We start from the raw sequence: 22,383 nt of genomic DNA, 5'->3' as shown, positions 1-22,383 counted from the left end.
AGCCAACCTTTAAAATAATCTTTCTGCATACAGCAGTTCACATCCCAGGAACTAAGTGGTGCCTGAATATGGGATTGGCCACTGTGGTGATGATGGGATGGTGGGCAATTTATTTGGGTCCTGCAGTTCCGTCTCTACTGGTTCAGATGGAATTTGCTGGAGGAGGCAGTTTGTCTCCTGGGGACCGTAGGTTTTGCAGGACTCTGATGACAATTACATTGAATTGCTCGGCAAATGCATTGCAAAGGAAGGAAACATTTTGCCGTTCTCCCGGATGCCACCTCTGGATCCAGCAGGCTGAGCGGGAAAAGAGAAACCTGTGTCGACCGATCTTTGAGGGTGACCAGGCTGCTAATGCAGAGCATGTAATCTGGACATGAAATCTGGCGAAAGCTGCTCCAGTAAATTACCTAACCCTGCAGGTAATTTCTGATTAGCTTGCTCCTCTCCCCTTGATGCTTCGGCTGTTTCCATAGCAGCTAAATCCTAAGTAAAATGGAGACATCTGGTTCAAACTCAGGTAAAGCTCCCTTGGGGGAAAAAGGAACTGGCTGGTTGACAGCAGAGAAATAAAACATCCTTGCAGAAAAGTGAGCAGCAGCAGAAGCAACACCTGACAGCATCACAGGCCAGCTGGAGCGAAACCCCGTGGGTGGCAGACGGGGCCTTGAACTGTTGATGAGGGTGGCAGAGGTAACAGGAAACAGGCAGAGGGCCTGATTGGAGTTAGATGGGTTGACACAACAATAAGATGGGTAGTAAGCATCCTGTAAAATTGCAATAGTCTAATCAAAACTCTTTGGGCTTCGGTAGTGGCTGGTGCCTGCTGGAATTGGTAGGGTGGAAGACAGGGAACCTGGCAGCAGGTGGCGCCAGGGGCAACGGCAGGCACAGCCAGCTAATTCTAAATTTGTTCTGATCCTGCTGAATTTCACAACAACAAGACTGAGGAAAGGAAGTTGGCTGGCAGCAGCACACCCAGGACTTGTACGTAGGAATGCAGGCAGGTGGGGGTGATTGAGGTTGGGTGTGGTGCTGGGCTCCATTTACCCTAAATGTCCATGCTGCAGTATTTGGCTCCATCTGGAATCCATGATGATGCCTCCTCTAAGCAAGAGCCTCCAGATTCACGCTGAAATTGGAGTTTAGGCAAAGATTGGTGGCAATTGTGTTGAAATCTATGCTTGTGGGTTATGTTGCTCAGACTTTGACCCAACACAGCTTTCTTTGGTCTTTATCCCTCCCTTGTTTATGTACATGGGAGTTGGGACATGCCAAGCAGCCCTGCCAGGTGTCTGTACAGATACATCTACAGCAAGGGAAACCTCAGCATCAATACAACTCAGAACCATGACCACACATAGTTCCATGTTACATTGATGTATTTGCATGTCCCCCTCCATGTCACAGAACTGACCCAGCCATTAGTTAGGGTGATGTCACTGCTGAATTAAGAATAGAGAAAACACGACTAAGAAGCTTAAATCATATATATGACTGACAGCCTTCTTTGGAAGTTAAACCAGTGTCCAGACTTTAACATTCAAAAGCTTTACTTGCATATAGTTATAGATGAATTAAAACACAATATCTACAGTCACGTCCTCATCCAAACATTGGTTTACAGGCTTTTCTTCTAACTTCCAAACAACTTTATTTTCCTCTCAGCACTCAGCCTTCTGTATCTCAATTAGGCCATGCCTTGAAGCTCCTATAAGGGATTTTGACTTTTACCTTCTCCTGCAGTTTTGCTGTCTTTCTTTCAAGCAGAGAAGAAACACTCCAACTTTCTATTCAACTTAGCAGTGTTCACAGTGGATTCTAAAACACAGTCAACTTGTTTCACATAAAATGGATTCTCTCCTTCACTGGTCCCATGTGACCAACGTTAGCCAATCATGAGAACTACTAGAATTCGGTTACCAACCAATCAAATTTAAACACATAGTAATGCATATAAGCACTTACAATTTCAATGAATTAAATTACTAAATAGCCACTGCTTCAAGAAGCAGAAACCTTTGAGGCAGCACCCTTGAGGGTGCCCTCCTGCTCCACAACTTCCGCTAACAGTGGAGAAGAGGCAATATTGTGTCCATTATGGGTGAGATCTTGCCTGAAGTCAAGTGAGATTCAAGATCTCCTCCCAAATCAGTGTGATCTTACCCAAAATAAGCACCAATGGTGGTGTGGCTTCTCTGACGGGGCACGCAGCCCCAGAGCAGGCAGTGGAGGAGAAGGTGGCAGCAGCAGCAGGGATGGTGGCAGTGGTAGGACATCGCGGCACTTCCTGTTTTGCATCAAGCGGTGAAATGGGATGTGCTGCCCCCACTCCTTCACTACTGATGTTTACACTGTACATAGAGATGCCAGGGGTGGAGCTATACAGTAAATCCTTATAACCAGGCAGAGCAGCATGAGAGCTAGTATGACTTGTGTGAGAGTGTTTTTAATTCCTCCTTCCTGGACTCAGAACTGATTCAAACAAGCAGCAATAGGAGATGATGCAGCCATTCTCACACTGTACCACTTCAGACTGGAAGTTGAGTGAATGCATGCATCAATATTCCTCAAGTTAAAACAAACAAACAAACAAACAAACAAACAAACAAACAAACCCCTTGTGTCTGGAAAGTGGGTGGATCAGAGAGAAGGCTAGGCTAAAATTCCCAACATTTTAACTTTCCATAGGCAGAAATGCCTTTTTCATGGAGCAGAATTCAACCACATGATCCACCATAAGAAAATGGATGCTGTTCCTTCCACGTATTTGAATCAGACACATCGAGCCTTTGCACAGTGTGTGCCCTAGGCAACATTCATCCATGTGGACAGTAGCCATGTCCAGGTCAGAGTGACTGTTTGCAGTTTGTTCTCAATCATCGTCATCATCAAAGGCAGAGCACTACATGCAGTGCCAAATCTAAGATCCCCACCAAAGTATGACATGTCTGACAAGGGGAAGTCCCATCATCTATAACAGGGAGATACATCTTCTTAGAGTATCTTACCTTTGGGTGAGATATGTCTCCAAGTGATTGTAGGGTCCGGCCTGCCCATAGCTATGCAGGTGAGACTGACATTGCCACCTTCATTGATGGAGATGTCCGAAGAGATCTCAACAATTTTGGGAGGTACTGCAATGACAAACAAGAAGATATGAAAGTCAAGTCTCAGTTTCTGAAAGCTCTTACAAATGGACCATTCTTTGTGAGTCTCTGTACAACTAGGTTAAGGATGATCACCACCAATCTGTGAACCTGATGTGGCTTTCAAAACAATTTAACCGCCCCCTGGAGGCCTCACGAAATTTCAGCTGAGGTGCAATAACTTTTTTTTGGCTCAGGTTTTCACCCATAATTCTTTCCAAAACATGTAACAGATATTGTTATTATTTGTTATTTCAACTTTCTCTAAAGGTTGTATGCAATTTTCTGGCCATGCCCAGCCATATGTGCTCCAAAAAATTATGAAGCTGTTATGTTTGCAGTAAGGATGGGTTTTAGTGTGAACCTACTAAATCTACACTTTCTAAAACAATATGTGAACCAAAACACAGCTATCCTTCAAAATTTGCATTTCTCTGAATGTTGTGATGCAAATCTCCAGTAGTGTCCAGTTGCATGAGCACATTAGTGAAAGTAATATTAAAAATGCATTATATTGGGTCAATTTGTTTGCAAATTTGGGTATATTAGGCAAAATCACATAAAAAATATGCATATTGCAGAAAATGTGCAGTAAAATGCTGATGGGTTTTCATGAGAATTTTTTTTTAAATAAAAAATAAAGACCATTGCAACTTGATGCAGCAATTTGGCAAATTCAATTTAAGATTGGAAAATTGAGAAACTAGCAGATACCAAAGTTGTACCATCCCTCCATCCCTAGGTGCCAGTGACTTTATGATGTAGTTGGACCATCCACATCCACAAGAGGACTTCCAGTCTCTTCCAGACAAAACCAATGTCTATAAACATTGGCAACAGGAGTCAGTGATGGCCACTAGATAGCTTTAAAAGAGGATGAGACAAATTCATGGAAGGATGAATGGCTACTAGCTGTGATGGCTTTGCTCTGCCTCCTCAGTTGGAGGCAGCGTGGCTTCTGAATACCAGTTGCTGGAAACCACAGGAGGGGAGTGGGCTCTTGTGCTTGGGCCCTGCCTGCAGATTTCCCATTGGACTATCTGGTTGACCACTCTGAGAACAGGATGCTGGACTAGAGGGGTCATTGTCCTGATGCAGCAGCCTTCTTCTGTTCTGTTCTCCTCCTCTCCTTTGGTGGCCTAAATTGCATTTCAGTGAAACTGATTTGGAACAGAATGCGATCAGACCCACGCTTCTTAAGAAAAGCATCCTACAGTGGTACCTCATGTTACAGACGCTTCAGGTTACAGACTCCGCTAACCCAGAAATAGTACCTCAGGTTAAGAACTTTGCTTCAGGATGAGAACAGAAATTGTGCGGTGGCGGCAGGAGGCTCCATTAGCTAAAGTGGTACCTCAGGTTAAACAGTTTCAGGTTAAGAATAGACCTCCAGAACGAATTAAATTCTTAACCTGAGTTAACAGCTGTTGAAAGGGAGAAGTTTCAGAGTGAAACTGGTTTGACAGTAGCAAAGAAGGTGAAATACCTAGGGATTAATCTGACATCTAAGAATGTGAACTTAGTTAAAGACAATTATGAGAAATGTTGGACAGAAGTTAAGAAAGATCTAGAAATATGGTCAAATCTAAGACTTTCCTTGTTGGGCCGAATTGCTGTTATTAAGATGAATGTCTTGCCGAGAATGTTGTTTTTGTTTCAAACATTGCAGATTTTGGACAAAATGGATTGTTTCAAGAGGTGGCAAAAAGATATATCTAGATTTGTCTGGCAGGGCAAAAAGCCCAGAATAAAATTTAAGATATTAACTGATGCGAAAGAAAGAGGGGGGTTTGCCCTGCCGGACTTAAAGTTGTATTATGAATCAGCGGCCTTTTGCTGGCTGAAAAACTGGCTGCTTCTTGAGAACACAGACATTTTGGATTTGGAAGGGTTCAATAACAGATTTGGCTGGCATGCATATTTATGGTACGACAAGGTAAAAATCCATCAAGGTTTCAAAAACCATATTGTCAGGAAAGCATTATATAATGTTTGGATTCGGTATAAAGATTTGTTAGAAAACAAAACCCCTAGGTGGTTGTCACCAATGGAGGCTAAGGAAGTGAAAAAAATTAATATGGAATCCAAATGGCCGAAGTATTGGGAAATTATAGAACATGAGGAGGGAAAAGTAAAATTGCAGAGTTATGAGAAGTTGAAATTTAAAGTAAGAGACTGGCTACATTACTACCAGATAAATGAAGTTTTTAAACAGGACAGGAAAATTGGCTTCCAGGTGGAGAGGTCAAAATTAGAAACAGAGCTTTTGGAACCCAGCACTAAAAATCTGTCAAGAATGTATAATTTGTTGCTGAAATGGAATACACAGGATGAGACGGTTAAATCAGCTATGATTAAATGGGCACAAGATATTGGTCACGACATTATGTTTGCTGACTGGGAACAGTTATGGACCACCGGTATAAAGTTTACGGCATGTAATGCCTTAAGAGAAAACATTATGAAAATGATCTATAGGTGGTACATGACTCCAGTCAAGCTTGCAAAAATTTACCACACGCCCAATAATAAATGCTGGAAATGTAAGGAAATTGAAGGTACCTTTTACCACCTTTGGTGGACATGCCCAAGGATTAAGGTCTTCTGGGAAATGATTTATAATGAAATGAAGAAGGTGCTTAAATGCACATTTGTGAAGAAACCAGAGGCCTTTCTCCTGGGCATGGTGGGCCAATTGGTCTCAAAGAAAGATAGGACGTTTTTTATGTATGCTACAACAGCAGCAAGAGTACTTCTGGCAAAGTACTGGAAGACACAAGAACTACCCACACTGGAAGAATGGCAGACCAAGGTGATTGACTACATGGGACTGGCGGAGATGACTGGCAGAATCCGTGACCAACGGAGAGAGACGGTGGAAGAAGATTGGAAGAAATTTAAAGTTTATCTCAAGAACTGTTGCAAAATTAATGAGTGTTAAAATGTTTTGGGTCAGGCAAAACAGAATTGCGGGGACAAACAATTGGATATGAGAAAAAGGATTTAAAGGGGGAAAAAATGTTATAAGTTGACATTGGGGCTTGCTGGAAAACTTTAAAGTAGGGATGCAGAAAAGGGAGGTATGAGGAAGTCGATGAAAGAAGGTTTAAGAAAAATGTGAAGAAATTATACGTGTTTATATGTTTGTTTGTTTTTGTATTGTTTTGTATTGTCTATTATTATGTGTTAAAAAACCAATAAAATTTTTATTAAAAAATAAAAAATAAATTCTTAACCTGAGGTACCACTGTACTTTAGTTTATATGTGTATTAATTAAGACACAAACTCTCTGTATGATATTTGTGCACCCGTTGTTGCACATACACGGAAAAAGTCGTAGCCAAGCAAGGTTGCCAAGCAACAATCCGAAACAGCAATTGAAACATAGTATGCAAAACTATTGGCCAAATAACTAATTAATCAAAAGAGCACTGGGCAGAAACAAAGAATGGGAAACCAGCAAAGACATTCAATAAAAGGGGAACTCAGCATAAGAACCCAAAAGGAAAAGACACTCTGTTCTCAGAGAGTGCCAAAACTGTACTGCTTTTGTCTGGACATTGGAGTCTCGAGCACTATGGAAAAAGTGCCTGGAAAGAACTGCCCTCCTGTTCCCATTTAGTCTGGAGGACAGATGATTAAGAGGTGGTCCGATAGGCATCTTCACATATTTGAAGAGGAGTTACAAAAGTGATGGAGCAAATTTGCTTTTTGTGGCTCCAGGCAGTAAGACCCTAAGCAACGGGTTCAACTAACAAGGGAAGGAAGAACTTAGACAACACATTATAAATAACTTCCTGATGGCACAAGGTAGCTGTCAGTGCAACAGACTGCACTGGAAAGTGGTGGGCTCTCTGTCACTGGAGGTTTTTAAGCAGAGCCTGGATGACCAACTATCAGGGATGCTGCAGCAGTGGTCTGGATGACATTTGAAGCCCCTTGGAACTATAGGATTCAATGATCCCTTGTTATCTCAGATTTCCATGCCCAGTTTCATACGTAGAAAGAAACCCTATGTAATCACAGGGTGGTGCTATCTCATATTTAATTTTATCTAACAAGATTTACATACCACTTACTTTTAAAAAAGTGATTGGCATATAATAATATGAAATATTCATAAGGAAATAGTGATAAAATTTACAGGCTTTAAAAACCAGTAGATATCACAAACATGTCAAAATATATAGTACTTTTCCATTTTGGGGGACTCAAATTTCAGAAAATGGGGGGAGATGGCACAGAGTTGTTGAGCTTGGATTGCCCAGGGTTGTTGAGCTATTATTGGGGGAGGGGGGTTGCTCACCTGCAAAATCCACCTCCTGTCTGTCCCATTGCCAGCAGAAGCTGCCAATCGCCCGTTCAACTGCTGGAGCGTCAGCCAATCAACACCACCCATTGACACAGCAACCAATAACATGCACAATAGCCGCTGACAGCCTCGGCAGCAACCGATCAAACATCCACCCTGTGCAATACCCATGTATAAGACCAGCCCCACTTTTTAGCATGATTTTTAAAGAAAAAAACATAGTATTATACACGGAAAAGTACAGTAAATAGAACCAACAGGTTCTAAACCACAATTTATACATTTGGGAAGGCCTTCCTAAAGAAACAACAGGTTTTTAAAAAAGTGTTGAAAATGGTCCAACAAAGGCACCTCCCAATATTAATCAGCACACTAAAAGGATCGATTCCCTGCAACTGTGAAGCAAATGTTATATGGCACTTGTAAGAGTGCCAGTTGCGCAGACCAAAGTGGTCAAGTGGGCACAAATGGGCTAAGGTGATCCATCAAGCAAACTGGTCTCAAGTTGCTGAGGACTTTATATAATAATAGCAACACCCTGAAATTGGCTGAGTAGCAAATCAGCAACCAGTACAGATTTCTGAGCGGGAGAAGGGGGTTCTGACAGAGCTTCACTCCTTTGAGGAATCGTGCTGCAGCATTCTGCACTAACTGCATTTTCCGGAACCAATGCAAGGGAAACCCCACTTTAGATTGCATTGCAGTACTCCAGTTCTGAAATCACCAGTGCTTAACTAAAATGGTTTATTGTTTTATTGCTTTATTTATTTATTTATTTATGCATCTATATCCCACCTTTTTCTCCAAGGGTTCTCCACCTCCTCATTTAACCCCCATAAGAACCCTGTGAAGTAGGATAGGCTGAGAGGCAGGGACTGGTCCAAGGAGCATCATATCTGAGTGGGGATTCAAACCCAGGTCCTAGCCCAATATTCTAACCACTACGTCCTGTCCTGGTCCAAGAATGGCTGCAACTGTCATCATACCAGGTGACTGGTGTGTCAAAACACTGTGTAGTCGCTTTCACAGTTATTTTGCAGAAGATGAATGGGGGCTTTGAGCTGATATGATCAGGGCACCCATGGCTTTGGAAGCCTCTGCATGATAGAGCAAAAAATCCCTTTGCTGGTCCTGCTCTGAGGTCCACCCCTCTTTTCTTAGATTCCTCCTCCTCTAGGATTCCCTCCACGGTGTCTGGCGCAGACTCCAGCCTTTCCAAGTGAGCCGTCTGAGTGCAGAGGAACTGCAGTGGCCTTGCATACATTGCCTCTGACGTGCGTAGGTAAGTAATTTATTGATCCGTAAAGCACTTCGAGACGCTCAGGAAGGGATTATGTCATGCCAACGCTGCGCGATAAAATAAAAAATGATGGACTTTTTGTGAACACGGGGGTGATTTAGGGTTTGTAGCTGGAAGTGTAGTTAAAGTACATTTTAAGTGGAAATCAAGGTAGGTAATGAATTACACCACGTCCGGAAGGGCTGCTGGGAGTTCATTTTCCTGGCTTCTGAATCAAGAGCTAATATTCTAACTGTACACTAGAGGACAACAGAGGATTGAACACAAGCTAATGGAACAGGCCTTTGGCATTGGGTGAGGCAGGGAATGGGGCTGAATTTTCATCCAGGCATGGAGTTGTCCCAATGGCATGTTAGCCAAAGTAAGTCACTGAAGAAGACAAGTAAATGATAAAGCCGTTGTCTGAGTATAGTATAAAGGAACAGGTGCCATCAAACCATAAAGATGTCATTAGATTCACTAGGCAAAGAAGTGAGAGAAATCTGAACTGAAATGGTGCCTCAAGCGAAGTCTGCCAAGGCTGGTTCATGTGACAACCAAGTGATGTCAGTCTAATGTCTGCATATCTTATTCCAAACCATCTGGGTGGATCCAACCATGGGACGGATCTGACCCAGGTGGACTGATGAGCAGATGAATGGACAGACAACTGCTGTCCTCTTGACTGTTTATGGCTGGATCTGTTTCCATTGAGCTCCTGCTCGATGTTACAATGAGATGTCAGCCAGTGTGGTGTAATGGTTAGAGCACTGGGCTACCTACCTCACAGGGATGTTGTAAGGATTAAATAAGAAGTGAGAGGACCATGTATGTCACCTTGAGCTCCTTGGAGAAAAAAGGTGGAGTATAAAGGAAAAAATGCAATAAATAATTGTCATAATTTGAATCTGAAGGAAATGATAAATTTATCATACAGATATTTGTATTATTATTATTATTTGTAGTAGAAATAATAGTAATAGTAATAATAATAATAATAAACACCCCATGATCCTTAGAGCCAAATGAAACTTTGAAGATATGGGCCCAGATGCAGTGTAATCTACTTCACCCTTCTCCAAAAAAAATCCATTCATGCTCTCAAAACCAATAGCAGTTGGTAGGGGTGGGGGTGGGGGATGACAACTTACTTTCACCTCCCATCACCACCATCCCTCTGGCATATTAGGAATGGGCAAGGGAGGGGCAGCAAGGTCAGTGTGGGTGCAAATGCACTGGCAGAGCCAATCCAGCAATTCTGGACAGTATGTTTGCACTGCACTGACTTCACTGCTGGCTCACCCTTCTTCCTGCCAGTAAGCTGTGTGGATGGATGGCTGTGATGGAATGCCAAACCCTGCTGAAAAATTCAGTTTCATTAGCTGTACCTGATTAGGAACTTCAGAATCCCAATCAGAAATCACTCAAATTACAGAAAACATTTTTAATCGACAAATATTATGAAATTGTGTAACTCGCGTGGCCTCGTTTTCAGGGAAGGACAGAGTTCTGGCCTCAGTGTGAGGTTCCATGACAGAAGCGCTCAACACCCATCTCTCTTCCCTTCCCCTATCTTTGCTTGAAAAGGTTCTTTGGAAATGTCACCTGTGATAATCAATTAATTATTATGAACTGGCCATCAATGGGCTCCCATTTGCACCTATCTCTGAAATGCAAAACTTGAAAAGGTTTGCATCAATCAGTATCAGGTGCGGAGAAGCAGCGATGACAGCCCCAGCCGGCATGGGAAGGAAGCTGGAATGACAGAGGCAAAGCCTGCCGTTAGTTACCCTTTTAATTCAAGCCCGCAAAGCTCGGATTTAACACGACAGTTATTATATGCTAATTAAATGTTTGAATAATTAATCAAATGAATTATTTAAAGTGCCTTTTCCTGCGACATAACAGGTATAATGGGAAGATTTCCCCCTCCACACCGGGGAACAAAGACTTCATAAATAAGTGATAATAAATATAAACCCGGTATTATTTAACATTCAATGGCAATCTCGGCTCAGCTATATCAAAATATTTTATTAAGATGTCAGCGTATCTGGGCAAAATAAAATAAAATAAAATAAAAAAGAGAGGTTCGAAAGGCAGGTGGTGCAAGCAAGATTTCTAAAGCCATATCGGAAAATGCAGATGGAAGCCCCTCCTGGATGGGGTTGGAGGCAAATAAATATATAAGTCCCAGTCTCCCTGCTTGGCGCTCCTGCTTGCCTTGCGGTCCCTGTTCTTGCCATATTACTCTTGCTTGGAGGTGATTAAACATGGCAGCACCATTGCTGGCCGCTCCAGTGACACAAGCACAGATTTCCCCAGAGCTGGGTCGGTGCTTTCGCAGATCTCATTTGCTTTGCCGCGAAGATGATCTTATTTCAAAGAAGTGTTTGCGCTGTTGAGAGCAGATGTGCTCCTTTATGTGAAGTCCCCAGAACATCAGTCAACAGATCATCCTAACTCAGGATTCCCCAACCTGGTGCCCCACACCCCTCACCAGACGTTGTTAGACTAACATAGATAAGTTTACTAGATAAGTAAGTCTGCAACCCTATAACTCCACTTAACTGTGAGGAAGCCCTACTGAATTCTCTGAGCTGCATCCAGTGTTAACCCTATGCACAGTAGACCCATTGAAAGTAATGGACACGACTAGCTGAGGTCCAATGAATTCCATACATTAGGTCTGTTCTAAGAATAGTGTAGTTGGATTCAACCCTATAAGGGCTGACATCTGGTAGACGTGGTTAGGATCGCACTGTAAGTAAGTAAATGATGCTAACTGCTGCTGATGTTGACCACAAATAGGCAACTCAGGGCACAGGCTTCATCATGATATTTCAGACTTTAGTGGTTAAAATCTATTCTCTTCTCTTAGTAAATATTGCAGAGTAACCCCCAAGTGACCTTGTAGATCTCACATGAGGTGGTTTGAGGGCCTGTCATATCTTGCTGTTTTTTTGTTTTGTTTTTTTAAGTACAGTGGTACCTCAGGTTACAGACACTTCAGGTTACAGATTCTTCAGGTTACAGACTCCACTAACTCAGAAATAGTACCTTGGGTTAAGAACTTTGCTTCAGGATGAGAACAGAAATCGCACGGTGGTGATGCGGCGACAGCGGGAGGCCCCATTAGCTAAAGTGGTATCTCAGGTTAAGAACAGTTTCAGGTTAAGAATGGATCTCCAGAACGAATTAAGTTCTTAACCCAAGGTACCACTGTAGCTACAGATGCCCCCACGAGACTACCTAGTGCAGCTGCTCTATGAGATCTCAAGACAGGGAAGGGTAATTTTTCCCATCAGCTGATATCTGAACCTGGGGGATGGGGGGGGAGGTGGATATGCCACAGATAGAACCTGAGACCTTCTGCATGCATGCTTTGTGGCTGAGCTATGAAACTTTCCTTAAAACACAGGTCTTTAACTGATGGGTCTTGTCAGGGAACTGCCATCGGAACTAGAGGAGGATGCGAGGCCCCACAACGATGCTGGAGAGGGGCCAAGCAGGGAGAGAGGCAAGTCTCCTGTTGGGAAGAAAATCAGCGCTACACCAGGGATAGAGGGGGGCCAATGGGGGAAGCAGAGAGCAGGCTCCGGGACTCTTCACTGGACACCAGCGGGGAGAGCACAGGTCCTCCGCTACCCACGCCCTCCCTGCGCAGAAGACTTCCACGCAGGGAGAGTAGGAGGAGACTGGGCGTCAAACAACTCTTATGTTGGAAAAGGTTTAAGAAACGCCCACTGACGGATTCTGCCAGTGACTGAACAGCCACGGAGTGGATGGCTGTCCAGCGAGAAATGGTTTAACCAGCCAACCTAGCCCAGAGCGGTGGCTATTTACGCACAAGCAACCCCTAAAGCCATTACAGGTCTGGACCCACTAGTGGATTGGGGTCTGATCCAAGGTGGGTCACAACCCAAAATGGATGGCAAAAGATTGAGAATTTGGTCCCAAAATGCATGTTTGAGTTTTTTTAAAAAACGGATCTGAAAAAATTGAAGATACTGGATCTGGCACACCCAGTTCCTGGTGCCATTCATGCTGAACACAAAGCAAGTCTCAATGTGAGTGATAGCTCTTGATGGTGTAATGACATTATTAGGGGAAATTGTATGTTAAAAAAAAAATAGGCAAAAGATACAGTATGTAACAACCTCCCACATGTTTAATGTACAATTCTTATTGAGAGGTACAGCATGTCATCAAGATCTGTCACTCTCAAGGGGACTTTTTTCTCTTTGTTTTTGATTCATGCAATGGTAGCAGAAGTCCCATGTTCTACCTAGTCATTGGACAATGCACTGGACTTGTGGACTAATGATGGGTGGAGTTATGCAAAGGTTTGTTTGGGGTTGAGTCCCATCCACCAGAGTTGTGTTTTGAGAACCACTGTGGTATAAGGGCATTGGACTAGGACCTGGGAGACCAGGGTTCAAATCCCTACTCAGCCATGAAGCTCACTGGGTGACCAAGGGCCAGTCGCTGCCTCTTAACCTAACCCACCTTACAGGGTTGTTCTGGGGATTAAACAAAGAGGGGTGAAGCCATGCATGACACCCTGAGCTCCTTGGAGAAAAAGGAGCAATATAAATGCTATAAATCAAATCAATAAGTACTTTAAAAATGTAAACAATAGAAGACAGAAGGGCATCCCTCAGACCACCTTGTTTGTTTCATTTAAAAAAAGCTTTTCAAAAATGTGGATTTTTTATCAGGTTTTGTATGTATTCCTCCTAAAATATTTGCACAGAACCAAGATTGGGGGGTGGGGCGGTTTCCACCAGACTTGTGCAGAACTGGGACCAGTCACATATTGGTCCTGGGTCCATCCATATCTAAACCTGGAGTGTTGTTGAGCACTACATCCTCATCCAGCTTACCTGCATGACAACTTTCCCATCTGGTTGCTGGGTTATTCAGCTGTATCCCTTACAAACCCAGAGATAACATTTGCACCCCTGATACCAGTACAGGACCCTTACCCCAAACAATGAAGATGTAGGGGGTGGTTATTTTTGATAGGGAGCAGGAAATCACTGGTGTTAGCAGCACCATTCCTTATGGAGGCCCAATTAAGCCTCCGTGCTACTTTGTCAAGATGGATAAAATAAGGGGTGGAGGTTGCAGCAAAAGAAATTGCGTGGCAGTGGCACGAAGGTAGTGGCTGTGAGTCAATAACTCAGCACGCCTAGTCCAAACGCTATGCTGATGGTAACAAACAACCTTTATGAAAGAACGCCGCAATATCTTGCAGCAAGAGTCTATTAAACTGCTACTCAGACACTGCCGTGCTAGACTGTCATTGGAGAATACCACTGGGATGTTTCCTACACAAAAGCAGCACAGAACATGCATATTTCTGCCTAGCCGAGTTCTGTGTCAGATTAAGGCAAACAACAAATATAAAGTCCCCAAAGAGAAAGAGAGAGGAGTGCATTAATGCTTTGTGTCTGATGTTGGAGCCATGCTCGGCAGCTTCCTGGCTTCCCGCTCGAAAACAGTCACCAGGATGTAGTTTTTGTAATCTGTTGGCTGGGTAGAAGGTTTTTGTTTGTTTGTTTTTCAAATGAAGGTCAGACACTCCATTGCCTCCAACCAATGAAGAAAGTAAGTAATGAAGAAAAGGGGGAAATGGTAGAACTTTGTAGTTAAGGATTAAATGCATAGGATTATTTTTTTAAAAAAAAACCAAAACACAAGTTCTACTGTTTTAAAAGCTTGGTTTATATTTTTCCAGCTGTTGACTTACCAATATTGAGAGTAGCCAGTCAGGTATCTCTGGGGTGCCCCTAAGCAGGGTGTAAATTCAACAGGCCCTTCTGAATCTACAGAGACTGGTCTTCAGTGGCATGCAATGCTTACAAACCAAGAGGTTCAACACAGAAATCATGAGACCTAATGGCCACTGAGGGTGTTGCCTGTGTCATTGTGCACTAGAGCTATCATCAAAGATGAATCCCCACTTGTTGAAAATGTTCAGACAATTTCGAGGAAAGCAGATTTGGTGGGGGGTTTTTTGGTTTTACAGGACTAGTGAAATTTCCCAGGGAAGTGTGGAGTGCAAGCCCTGTTGTACTCAACGGCGTTTACTTCTGAGTAGGATTTTCCAGTAAGCTGCCTATAAGTTTTGCTTAAGCAATATTTCAAGACAAATTGAGAGGTCTCTCTTAAGGTGTAATGAACCTGGAAATCCAAGGGAAGCAAAAGAAGTTTTGATAAAATTATCAACCTGTGTGTGTGTGTGTGTTCTTACAAGCAAATGTTCTCATTTCACACTTTCTTTTTTCATCACTGCAATACACTGGGGAATGCAAAGTAATCATGCTTGCCATCCAATTCACAGATCAGCTCAAGGGATGGATGGATCAGTTTATTTCTGGTCCGCATCACTTTTGCACATTTTCAGTCATGAGCCCATCCCATGCCATTTCTGCATTAATCCTCATTTTAAACAAAACATGCAAAATGAACTTTGTTTTGGTCAATTGTTAAAGTGTGTATATAACAAAGGATGGGTGAGGGTGACATTTGCTTGGTTCGTATTCTTCTCTTACCACTGGAATGAAGTTGTGCAAAATTTAACTGCAGGCTGCCACGTACTGCAAAGCAAGCTGCTAAATAAGCTGATTTTTTTAAAAAAGCAAACCTTTTTAAAAAGCAATAACGTGCTGATATATTCTTGCAACTTTCACAATTTTTCAGTATCTTTAAGGAAGTGACTCACGTGCTTGTTATGCGCTAACTACTGTATAAATATTTTGCACTTTGTACCACGTTCAGAGCACCCGTGGCACAGATGTGCCTCTCCTGTTATGTGTATCAGAAATAAAGGAATGCTCCTGGCACTTGTTTCAAAAGATTATCTTGTGGTCTGGTTTCAAAAACAGATACAACTCAATACATGCCTCCCTTAACATGCTTTCTCTCACAATATGCATTCCTAAAGGCACTTTATCCAAGAACACACTTTTAAAAATACTATTTTTTTTTTTAGTTGGAAACTTCACTGCACAATCTAGAGAAATGTGAGAGTTAATTATGTTCTGATATGCACATTAGTTCAGGAGATGCAGATAGGTCTTGGAATTCAAAAGGATTGAATCCCTCAAGCATCCATGCATAGCACTGTGCCCAGAAGAGCCATGTTAGAAACTTCATATGGCAGAGGGCCACTTTGATGGGTGAGTGGAGCCACTCACCTGTCAACCACCTGGTGTCACGTGAAATCGCCTCATTGCAAATTTCAGTCTACCGTTACGAAGGAAGGATCAGGAGCATGCTCTAAGTGTACTCTTCATCTTTTTTGGCAAATAATTTTTTATTACTTTTTCACAGTTACGTTTTTACAAATAAGAACAAATACCTTTTCACAAACCTTCCCTTTGAGATTCTTAAAATCTCTGGACTTCCCTCCATACCCCCTTCTGGTTCCTTATATTAACAAATTTCTTCTGCATATCCATTCTTAAACTTCCCCATTATTATTTCCCTTTATCTAATTTTCTACTAGTTGCAATCATTATTTAAAAGCCTGCCAATGTATCAACTTTTTTACAGTAATTTGCACATAAACAATAAACAATTCCCACTCTTTGTTAAATTTCTTGTTATCATAGTCATTAATTTTGCCATTTCTGGATAGTCAATTAGCTTGATCTGCCATTCTTCTTTTGTCGGTGTCTTTTCTTCCTTCCATCTTTGGGCTAACAGTATTCAGGCGGCTGTTGTAGCGTACATAAATATTTTCTTCTTTTCTTTAGGTAGTTCAGTTCCTATCAATCCTAATAAGAAAGCTTCTGGTTTTTTAACAAAAGTTGTTTTAAACATTTTCCTCAGCTCATTATAGCTCCTTTCCCAGCAGCTTTTAATAACCTTACATTCCCACCACATATGATGGAACGTACCCTCCTTTTCTAAGTGTACTCTTAATCCTTTACAGCCCCAGAGTGAATTCAAGCTGCATCTTCCTTTGCAGCTGTGGCTTGAACTGCAAAGGGTCACTATTCCTATTTGAAGGCAACACGGTTCTAAAAGGAAGAATTGGGAACACAAAGTGCAGTTCTGATTCTTCCTTTGCAGCAGCTGTGGCTTGAACTTTCCTGACTCTGACCTCATATATGATGTCAGGTTGTGGGAAGGTTGAGTATGGCTCACCAATAATGGTTTGGGAAGCTGCCCACAATATGTTTGCAAGCAACCTAAGAGACCTAACTGGTCTTTTTAGAAGCGTTGTGTACTGGATTTGGCCAAAGGCTGAATCCCAAATTGAATTGGGTCAATTCAGATTCCTGGGTCATCCCAGGTTAGGTTGAGATACCTGGAGCATTCTGGGGCTGTCAGGAGATGGGGATTCAGACAGGAAGATGGAGAGGAAGGCAACCTCAAGGCAGCCATACACAGCACTATTAATTAGATATATGGGCTAGAGATGCCCCACCATTGTCACAGATACACGACACATTAGATTTCTTTATTTATATTAAAATGGTGGATTTTGTCCAATGTCAGTCATGCTCAGAGTAGACCCACTGAAATCCATAGACATGGCAAACTTATTGTTAGGATATAGTTCCGTTCCACCTTTAGAACAGGCATGTGGAGTAGTTGTGTGTCACATGTCTGTTTACTTCCAGCACAGTCTGCTGGGAACTTCTGTTGTATATAGCTTTTGCCTATGCTATTTGCTTGGACACGAAGGGAAGCAGACATGTTTTCCTTTGTCCTGATGCTGAATAAATGCTTGTAAATATGCTTACATATGCCTCTGTCCGCTACTGCTGTTGCAAAGAGTTCTTATCTCTGCTGGCTTGCCTGCTCAGTCTCTAAAGGTCTTTGAGGCTTGAATCGCAGTTTTGATGCTGTTCTGAGAACAGGCTGCCGGCTGGAGCCACCTGGGGGCCTGCCAATTGCCCCTGTCTCCCTGGACGCATCCCAACACTTATATCCATTAATTTCCATTGACTACTCTAAGTAAAAGTGAGTTGGGAAAAGTGGACAGAGAACTGTTCTTCTTCATCTCCCATAACAGCAGAACTTGTGGACATTCAGTGAAGCCGGATGTTGGAAAATTCAGGACAGATGAAAGGAAGTCCTTCCTGCAGTGCATAGTTAAGCTATGGAACTTGCTTCAGTGTGAGGCAGTGATGGCCACCAACCTAGATGACTTTAAAAGAGGATTAGACAAATTCATGGTGGAGAGGGCTATTGGTGGCTATTTGCAAGGATGACTATGCACTGCCTCAACAGTTGGAAGCAGGGATGCTTCCAAATCCAAGTTGCTGGAAACCACGGGAAGGGCTCTTGTGCTTGGGTCCTGCTTGCAGGTTTCCCACAGGCATCTGGTTGGCCCCTGGGAGAACAGGATGCTGGACTAGATAGGTCATTGGCCTGATCCAGCAAGCTCTTCTCATGTTCTTATGAGACAAGTATTGTGCCCCTCCTTTCCCGTAAAAGCTCTCAAGAGGACTAGCAACAATGGTCATAGCTAGGCTTAAGAAGCATCATTCAGTATAGAAATTTGAGCTGTTTTTGACCACATCAATACAAACCACAGAAATCCCACGAACCTCCTTTTAGAGGGAGTTCTATATGTGTCTTTACAGGCAGAGGGCCTTCTCAGTAGTGGCACCCGCCCTGTGGAACGCCCTCCCTTCAGATGTCAAGGAAATAAACAACTATCTGATTTTTAGAAGACATCCGAAGGTAACCCTGTTTAGGGAAGTTTTTAAGGACTGGTGCTTTTATTATGTTTTTAGATATGTTGTAAGCCAGCCAGATGGGCAGGGAAGAAGAAGAAGAAGAAGAAGAAGAAGAAGAAGAAGAAGAAGAAGAAGAAGAAGAATTACAGCAAAGCTTACATCAAGGTAATTGGGCACAGAATTGCAGCCTTAACCCATACCCTCCAACATTTCTCCGATGAAAATAGGGACATCCTAAGGAAAAGTGGGACATTCTGGGATCAAATCAGAAACTGGGACAGCTTCTCTAAATCAGGGATGTCCCTGGAAAATAGGGACACTTGGAGGGTCTGTTAACCTGCTTTCAAACAGATCAATTATGACTTCAAGAGCAGGTGAGATGGGGTCGATGACAGGATGCTTGAGGAATTGGATCTTTGTGAATTCCAACATGAGTCGACCTGCTCTGCACCTTCCAGACTCATGTGCTAATTGGGACTGCATTAGCCACCAGATTTTGCACTTCCCAAATCCTCCAATGCAGTCCTCAGCTAAAAATAAAAAAAATAAAAAAATGCACCCAAATCCATTTGGAAATGCTCCTTTTGTGAAAAAACATATTTAAAATATACCAATATGCATATAAAGGAGGGGGTTTGGTGGGTGGTTAGATGATGCTTACAAATTAATGCAAAAATTAAAAGCATGTGGAATGTGACTAAGACTGATGTGTTTAAAGGTAAAGGGACCCCTGACCATTAGGTCCAGTTGTGGCCGACTCTGGGGTTGCAGCGCTCATCTCACTTTATTAGCCGAGGGAACCAGCGGACAGCTTCCGGGTCATGTGGCCAGCATGACTAAGCCGCTTCTGGCGAACCAGAGCAGTGCATGGAAACACCATTTACCTTCCCGCCGGAGTGGTACCTATTTATCTACTTGCACTTTGACATGCTTTCGAACTGCTAGGTTGTCAGGAGCAGGGACCGAGCAATGGGAGCTCACCCTGTCGCAGGAATTCGAACCAACGACCTTCTGATCAGCAAGTCCTAGGCTCTGTGGTTTAACCCACAGCAGCACCCGTGTCCCTGATGTGTTTAGCCCTTGTCAAAATAAGGGAAAAGAAGACTATTCCTCTTCATTTTTCATTGGTTTTGCATGCACTGCAATGATTATAAGGAAACAGGAAGCCTGGGATGGGTGCAGTCTCCATGCACAGCAGCTGCATGGGATAAATTATATTCCCCTGCCCACCAGGTGTTAGGGCAGGGTGTGTTCCAGCCCATCCTACAATTTAACTGAACAACACTGCACTAGATTTTGAGCTTCTCTAGGTTCAGTTATGGCTTAAAATATTATCCTATTCCACTGGGGGGTGAGGGGTGGGACAGAGGGTAGCAAGATTAATATCCTAACAGTATCTTTGCAACCCCCATCCTGCTTGACAAAAAGCATCTGTGAGATCTGAGCCCTATATGTGGAATTCAGAGCCTATCTGCAGAAATGACTTGAGAATCCTGGAAATGAAGGGGACATATGACACAGACTTAATAGGCAATTAATAAATAACTAATAGAAATTGCTCTCCTCAAAATGAGGCCTAATGAGATGTGTCATATGTTGCAGAGATGCTTCTAAATGATTTCCCCCCAAAAAACAAATAGCCTCTCTTGTTGCGGCAACAGAGCTTTCCTCTCTGTGCTGGAGGACACAACATTATTTACATGCATCTCGACAGCATGTTATATGATAAAGCATCACCATAATTCATTGCTCCGTGAGAAGGGGAAATTTTTAATCATGCATTAGGAAAGTATTTGTAAAAAGTGCTGTTACATCAGAGTGTAACCAGCTCAGCTCTCTAGGCAATGCATTAACAAAGCTCCAAGCTTGGAGCTGACTCTGATCTCCCTTTCACCAATGTGGATATTCCCATTTGCATCATCATATACAATTCCAGCCTTAGAATAACCAAAGCTTTAAAATAAATCGTAAAACAACAACAACAACAACCCACTTTAATTTATTTCTCTTTGATTTAGATTTTCTAAAACAGTATTGTAGAAATATTTATGCTTATAATGGAATATGTTTTTGTGACTTGTGTTGTTGTTTAACTGTTCATTCTTTGCAGAGATTCCTTGGAAGGAAAGGTTGTTCAGGAGTTCTGCAAATAAATCCATAATACCCAAGCTTGGGACCATCCAATGAAGTCAAATGCTGGCAGACCCAGGAGAGACAAAGTAAAGTCCTTCTTCACACAGTGCATAGTTGAACTATGGAATTTGCTCCCACAAGATTCAATGATGGCTTTGGATGGCTTTAAACGTGAACTAGACATTTCCATGAAGGACAAAGCTATAAAGGTAAAGGACCCCTGACAGTTAAGTCCAGTCGCAGCTGACTCTGGGGTTGCGGTGCTCATCTTGCTTTACAGGCCGAGGGAGCCGGCATTTGTCCGCAGACAGTTTTTCCGGGTCATGTGACTAGCATGACTAAGCCACTTCTCGTGCAATAGAACACCGAAACCAGAGCAGCACATGGAAACACCATTTACCTTCCCGCCGGAGTGGTACCTATTTATCTACTTGCACTTTTGGGCGTGCTTTCAAACTGCTAGGTTGGCAGGAGCCGAGACCGAGCAACAGGAGCTCACCCTGTCACTATAAGTAGCTGCTATTCATGATATCTGTTCTGCATCTTCATGTTCACTGTTAGAGGCAATACATCTCTGAGTGCTGGTTGCTGGGAATCACAAATGGGGGAGACGGCTGTTGCTCTCAGGTCCTGCTTGATGGTTTCGCATAGCCATCTCCCACTATGAGACTGGGATGCTGGGCTAGATGGTCCTCTGGCCTCATCCAGCAGGCCTCTTTTTAGGTTCTTATGTGGGTGGTCATTAAATAGCAAACAAGGCAGAGGGCAAAGAAGAAAAAAAACAGTGGTGATTGGAATGTCATCAAGACAACATGTTTGCACCAAGTGCTGAAATTGCTGAAGATGGGAGGAGCTTTGCAACACTCATGGAAATACAGAGATAAGTTTTGTCTCATCCCCAACCACCATCCCTCCAACAGTTTTTGTTGCGCTTTTTGCAAGCAAACTTCAAGTGCTGTTGACAGCTGTTTGGAGCCCTACCCAAAGCTGCTCTCTCTCACCCCTGCTGGGGTTAGCGCAAGGGCGTGGCACTTCTTGGCTGTGCCTGTTTCATCCTACAAGTCCTCAGAGCTGACAGTGGCTCTGTTAATCCCCTTGTGAAATGTCACCGTGCGGGAACGAGTCAGGAAGGGTGAGAGCAAAAGAGAGGAAGTTTGAACATGATTTCTTGTTAATACAAAGCTTGTCAAACCCGTCACCTAGAAATGCTGAATGTCTTTATTAGATTCCTTTATCTCCCCCCGAGATTGGAGGGACAAGGCTGCCTGATTCTCTACGGAGATGTCATCATCCAGAAACTAATTAAGGGCTGAAGAGGAAGTGGGGCGTCGGGCACTCTAGAGAACAAAATGTATTAGCAACCGGAGTCAACGAAGATATTACAAGTGAACTTCAGATCGGAAAGGGCAAGCTGGGAATTTGACAATAACTCTCTGTTCCCCCACTCCTACCACTTGCTCCCCACAATCATCCCCCCCCTTCCCTGATGTCTTGTTTTGCCTGAGGCACAAGCAAGTCCAGAGGGATTTTGGTGATTTCCTGGCATTTCAGCAAACAGTTTGCAATCTTTTTGCGAGAAGGAAGAACAGGGGAACATTTGACCATCCCTTTTTCAGAGCAGCGCTGCTACATGATTGGCAAAAGCACATCACACTACTCTTGCCTGACTGCACTGTTTCATATTGCAGGTTGAATGAATTGATAAAGGAGATAAAAGGAAACCAAGTTGCTTCAAAGTTAGAGGGTCTGCTCACTCCTTTGTGAACCTCATGGTGAGAAAGGTATATACCATAGATCAGGGGTCA

The 22,383-nt window shown here is 42.9% G+C and overlaps 1 protein-coding gene across 10 annotated transcripts in view; it reads right to left on the bottom strand.

Moving 5' to 3' along the window:
* Positions 1 to 22,383, bottom strand: part of NTM (neurotrimin) — an 808,067-nt gene that overhangs the window by 91,786 nt on the left and 693,898 nt on the right. For all 10 annotated transcript variants that reach the window (XR_014542117.1, XM_083588965.1, XM_083588967.1 and 7 more), the window contains exon 4: positions 3,012 to 3,137. Coding sequence is in view for 9 of the 10 variants with exons in the window: in XM_083588965.1 (XP_083445091.1) it covers positions 3,012 to 3,137 (126 nt within the window). In the remaining variant the exon portion in view is untranslated. The remainder of the gene's footprint in view (positions 1 to 3,011; positions 3,138 to 22,383) is intronic.

Source organism: Podarcis filfolensis (genome assembly GCF_964270895.1).
Source record: "Podarcis filfolensis genome assembly, chromosome: 15".
NCBI lineage: Eukaryota > Metazoa > Chordata > Lepidosauria > Squamata > Lacertidae > Podarcis > Podarcis filfolensis.
Note: the sequence above shows the minus strand (reverse complement) of the source record. Positions and strands in the feature narration are given on the sequence as shown.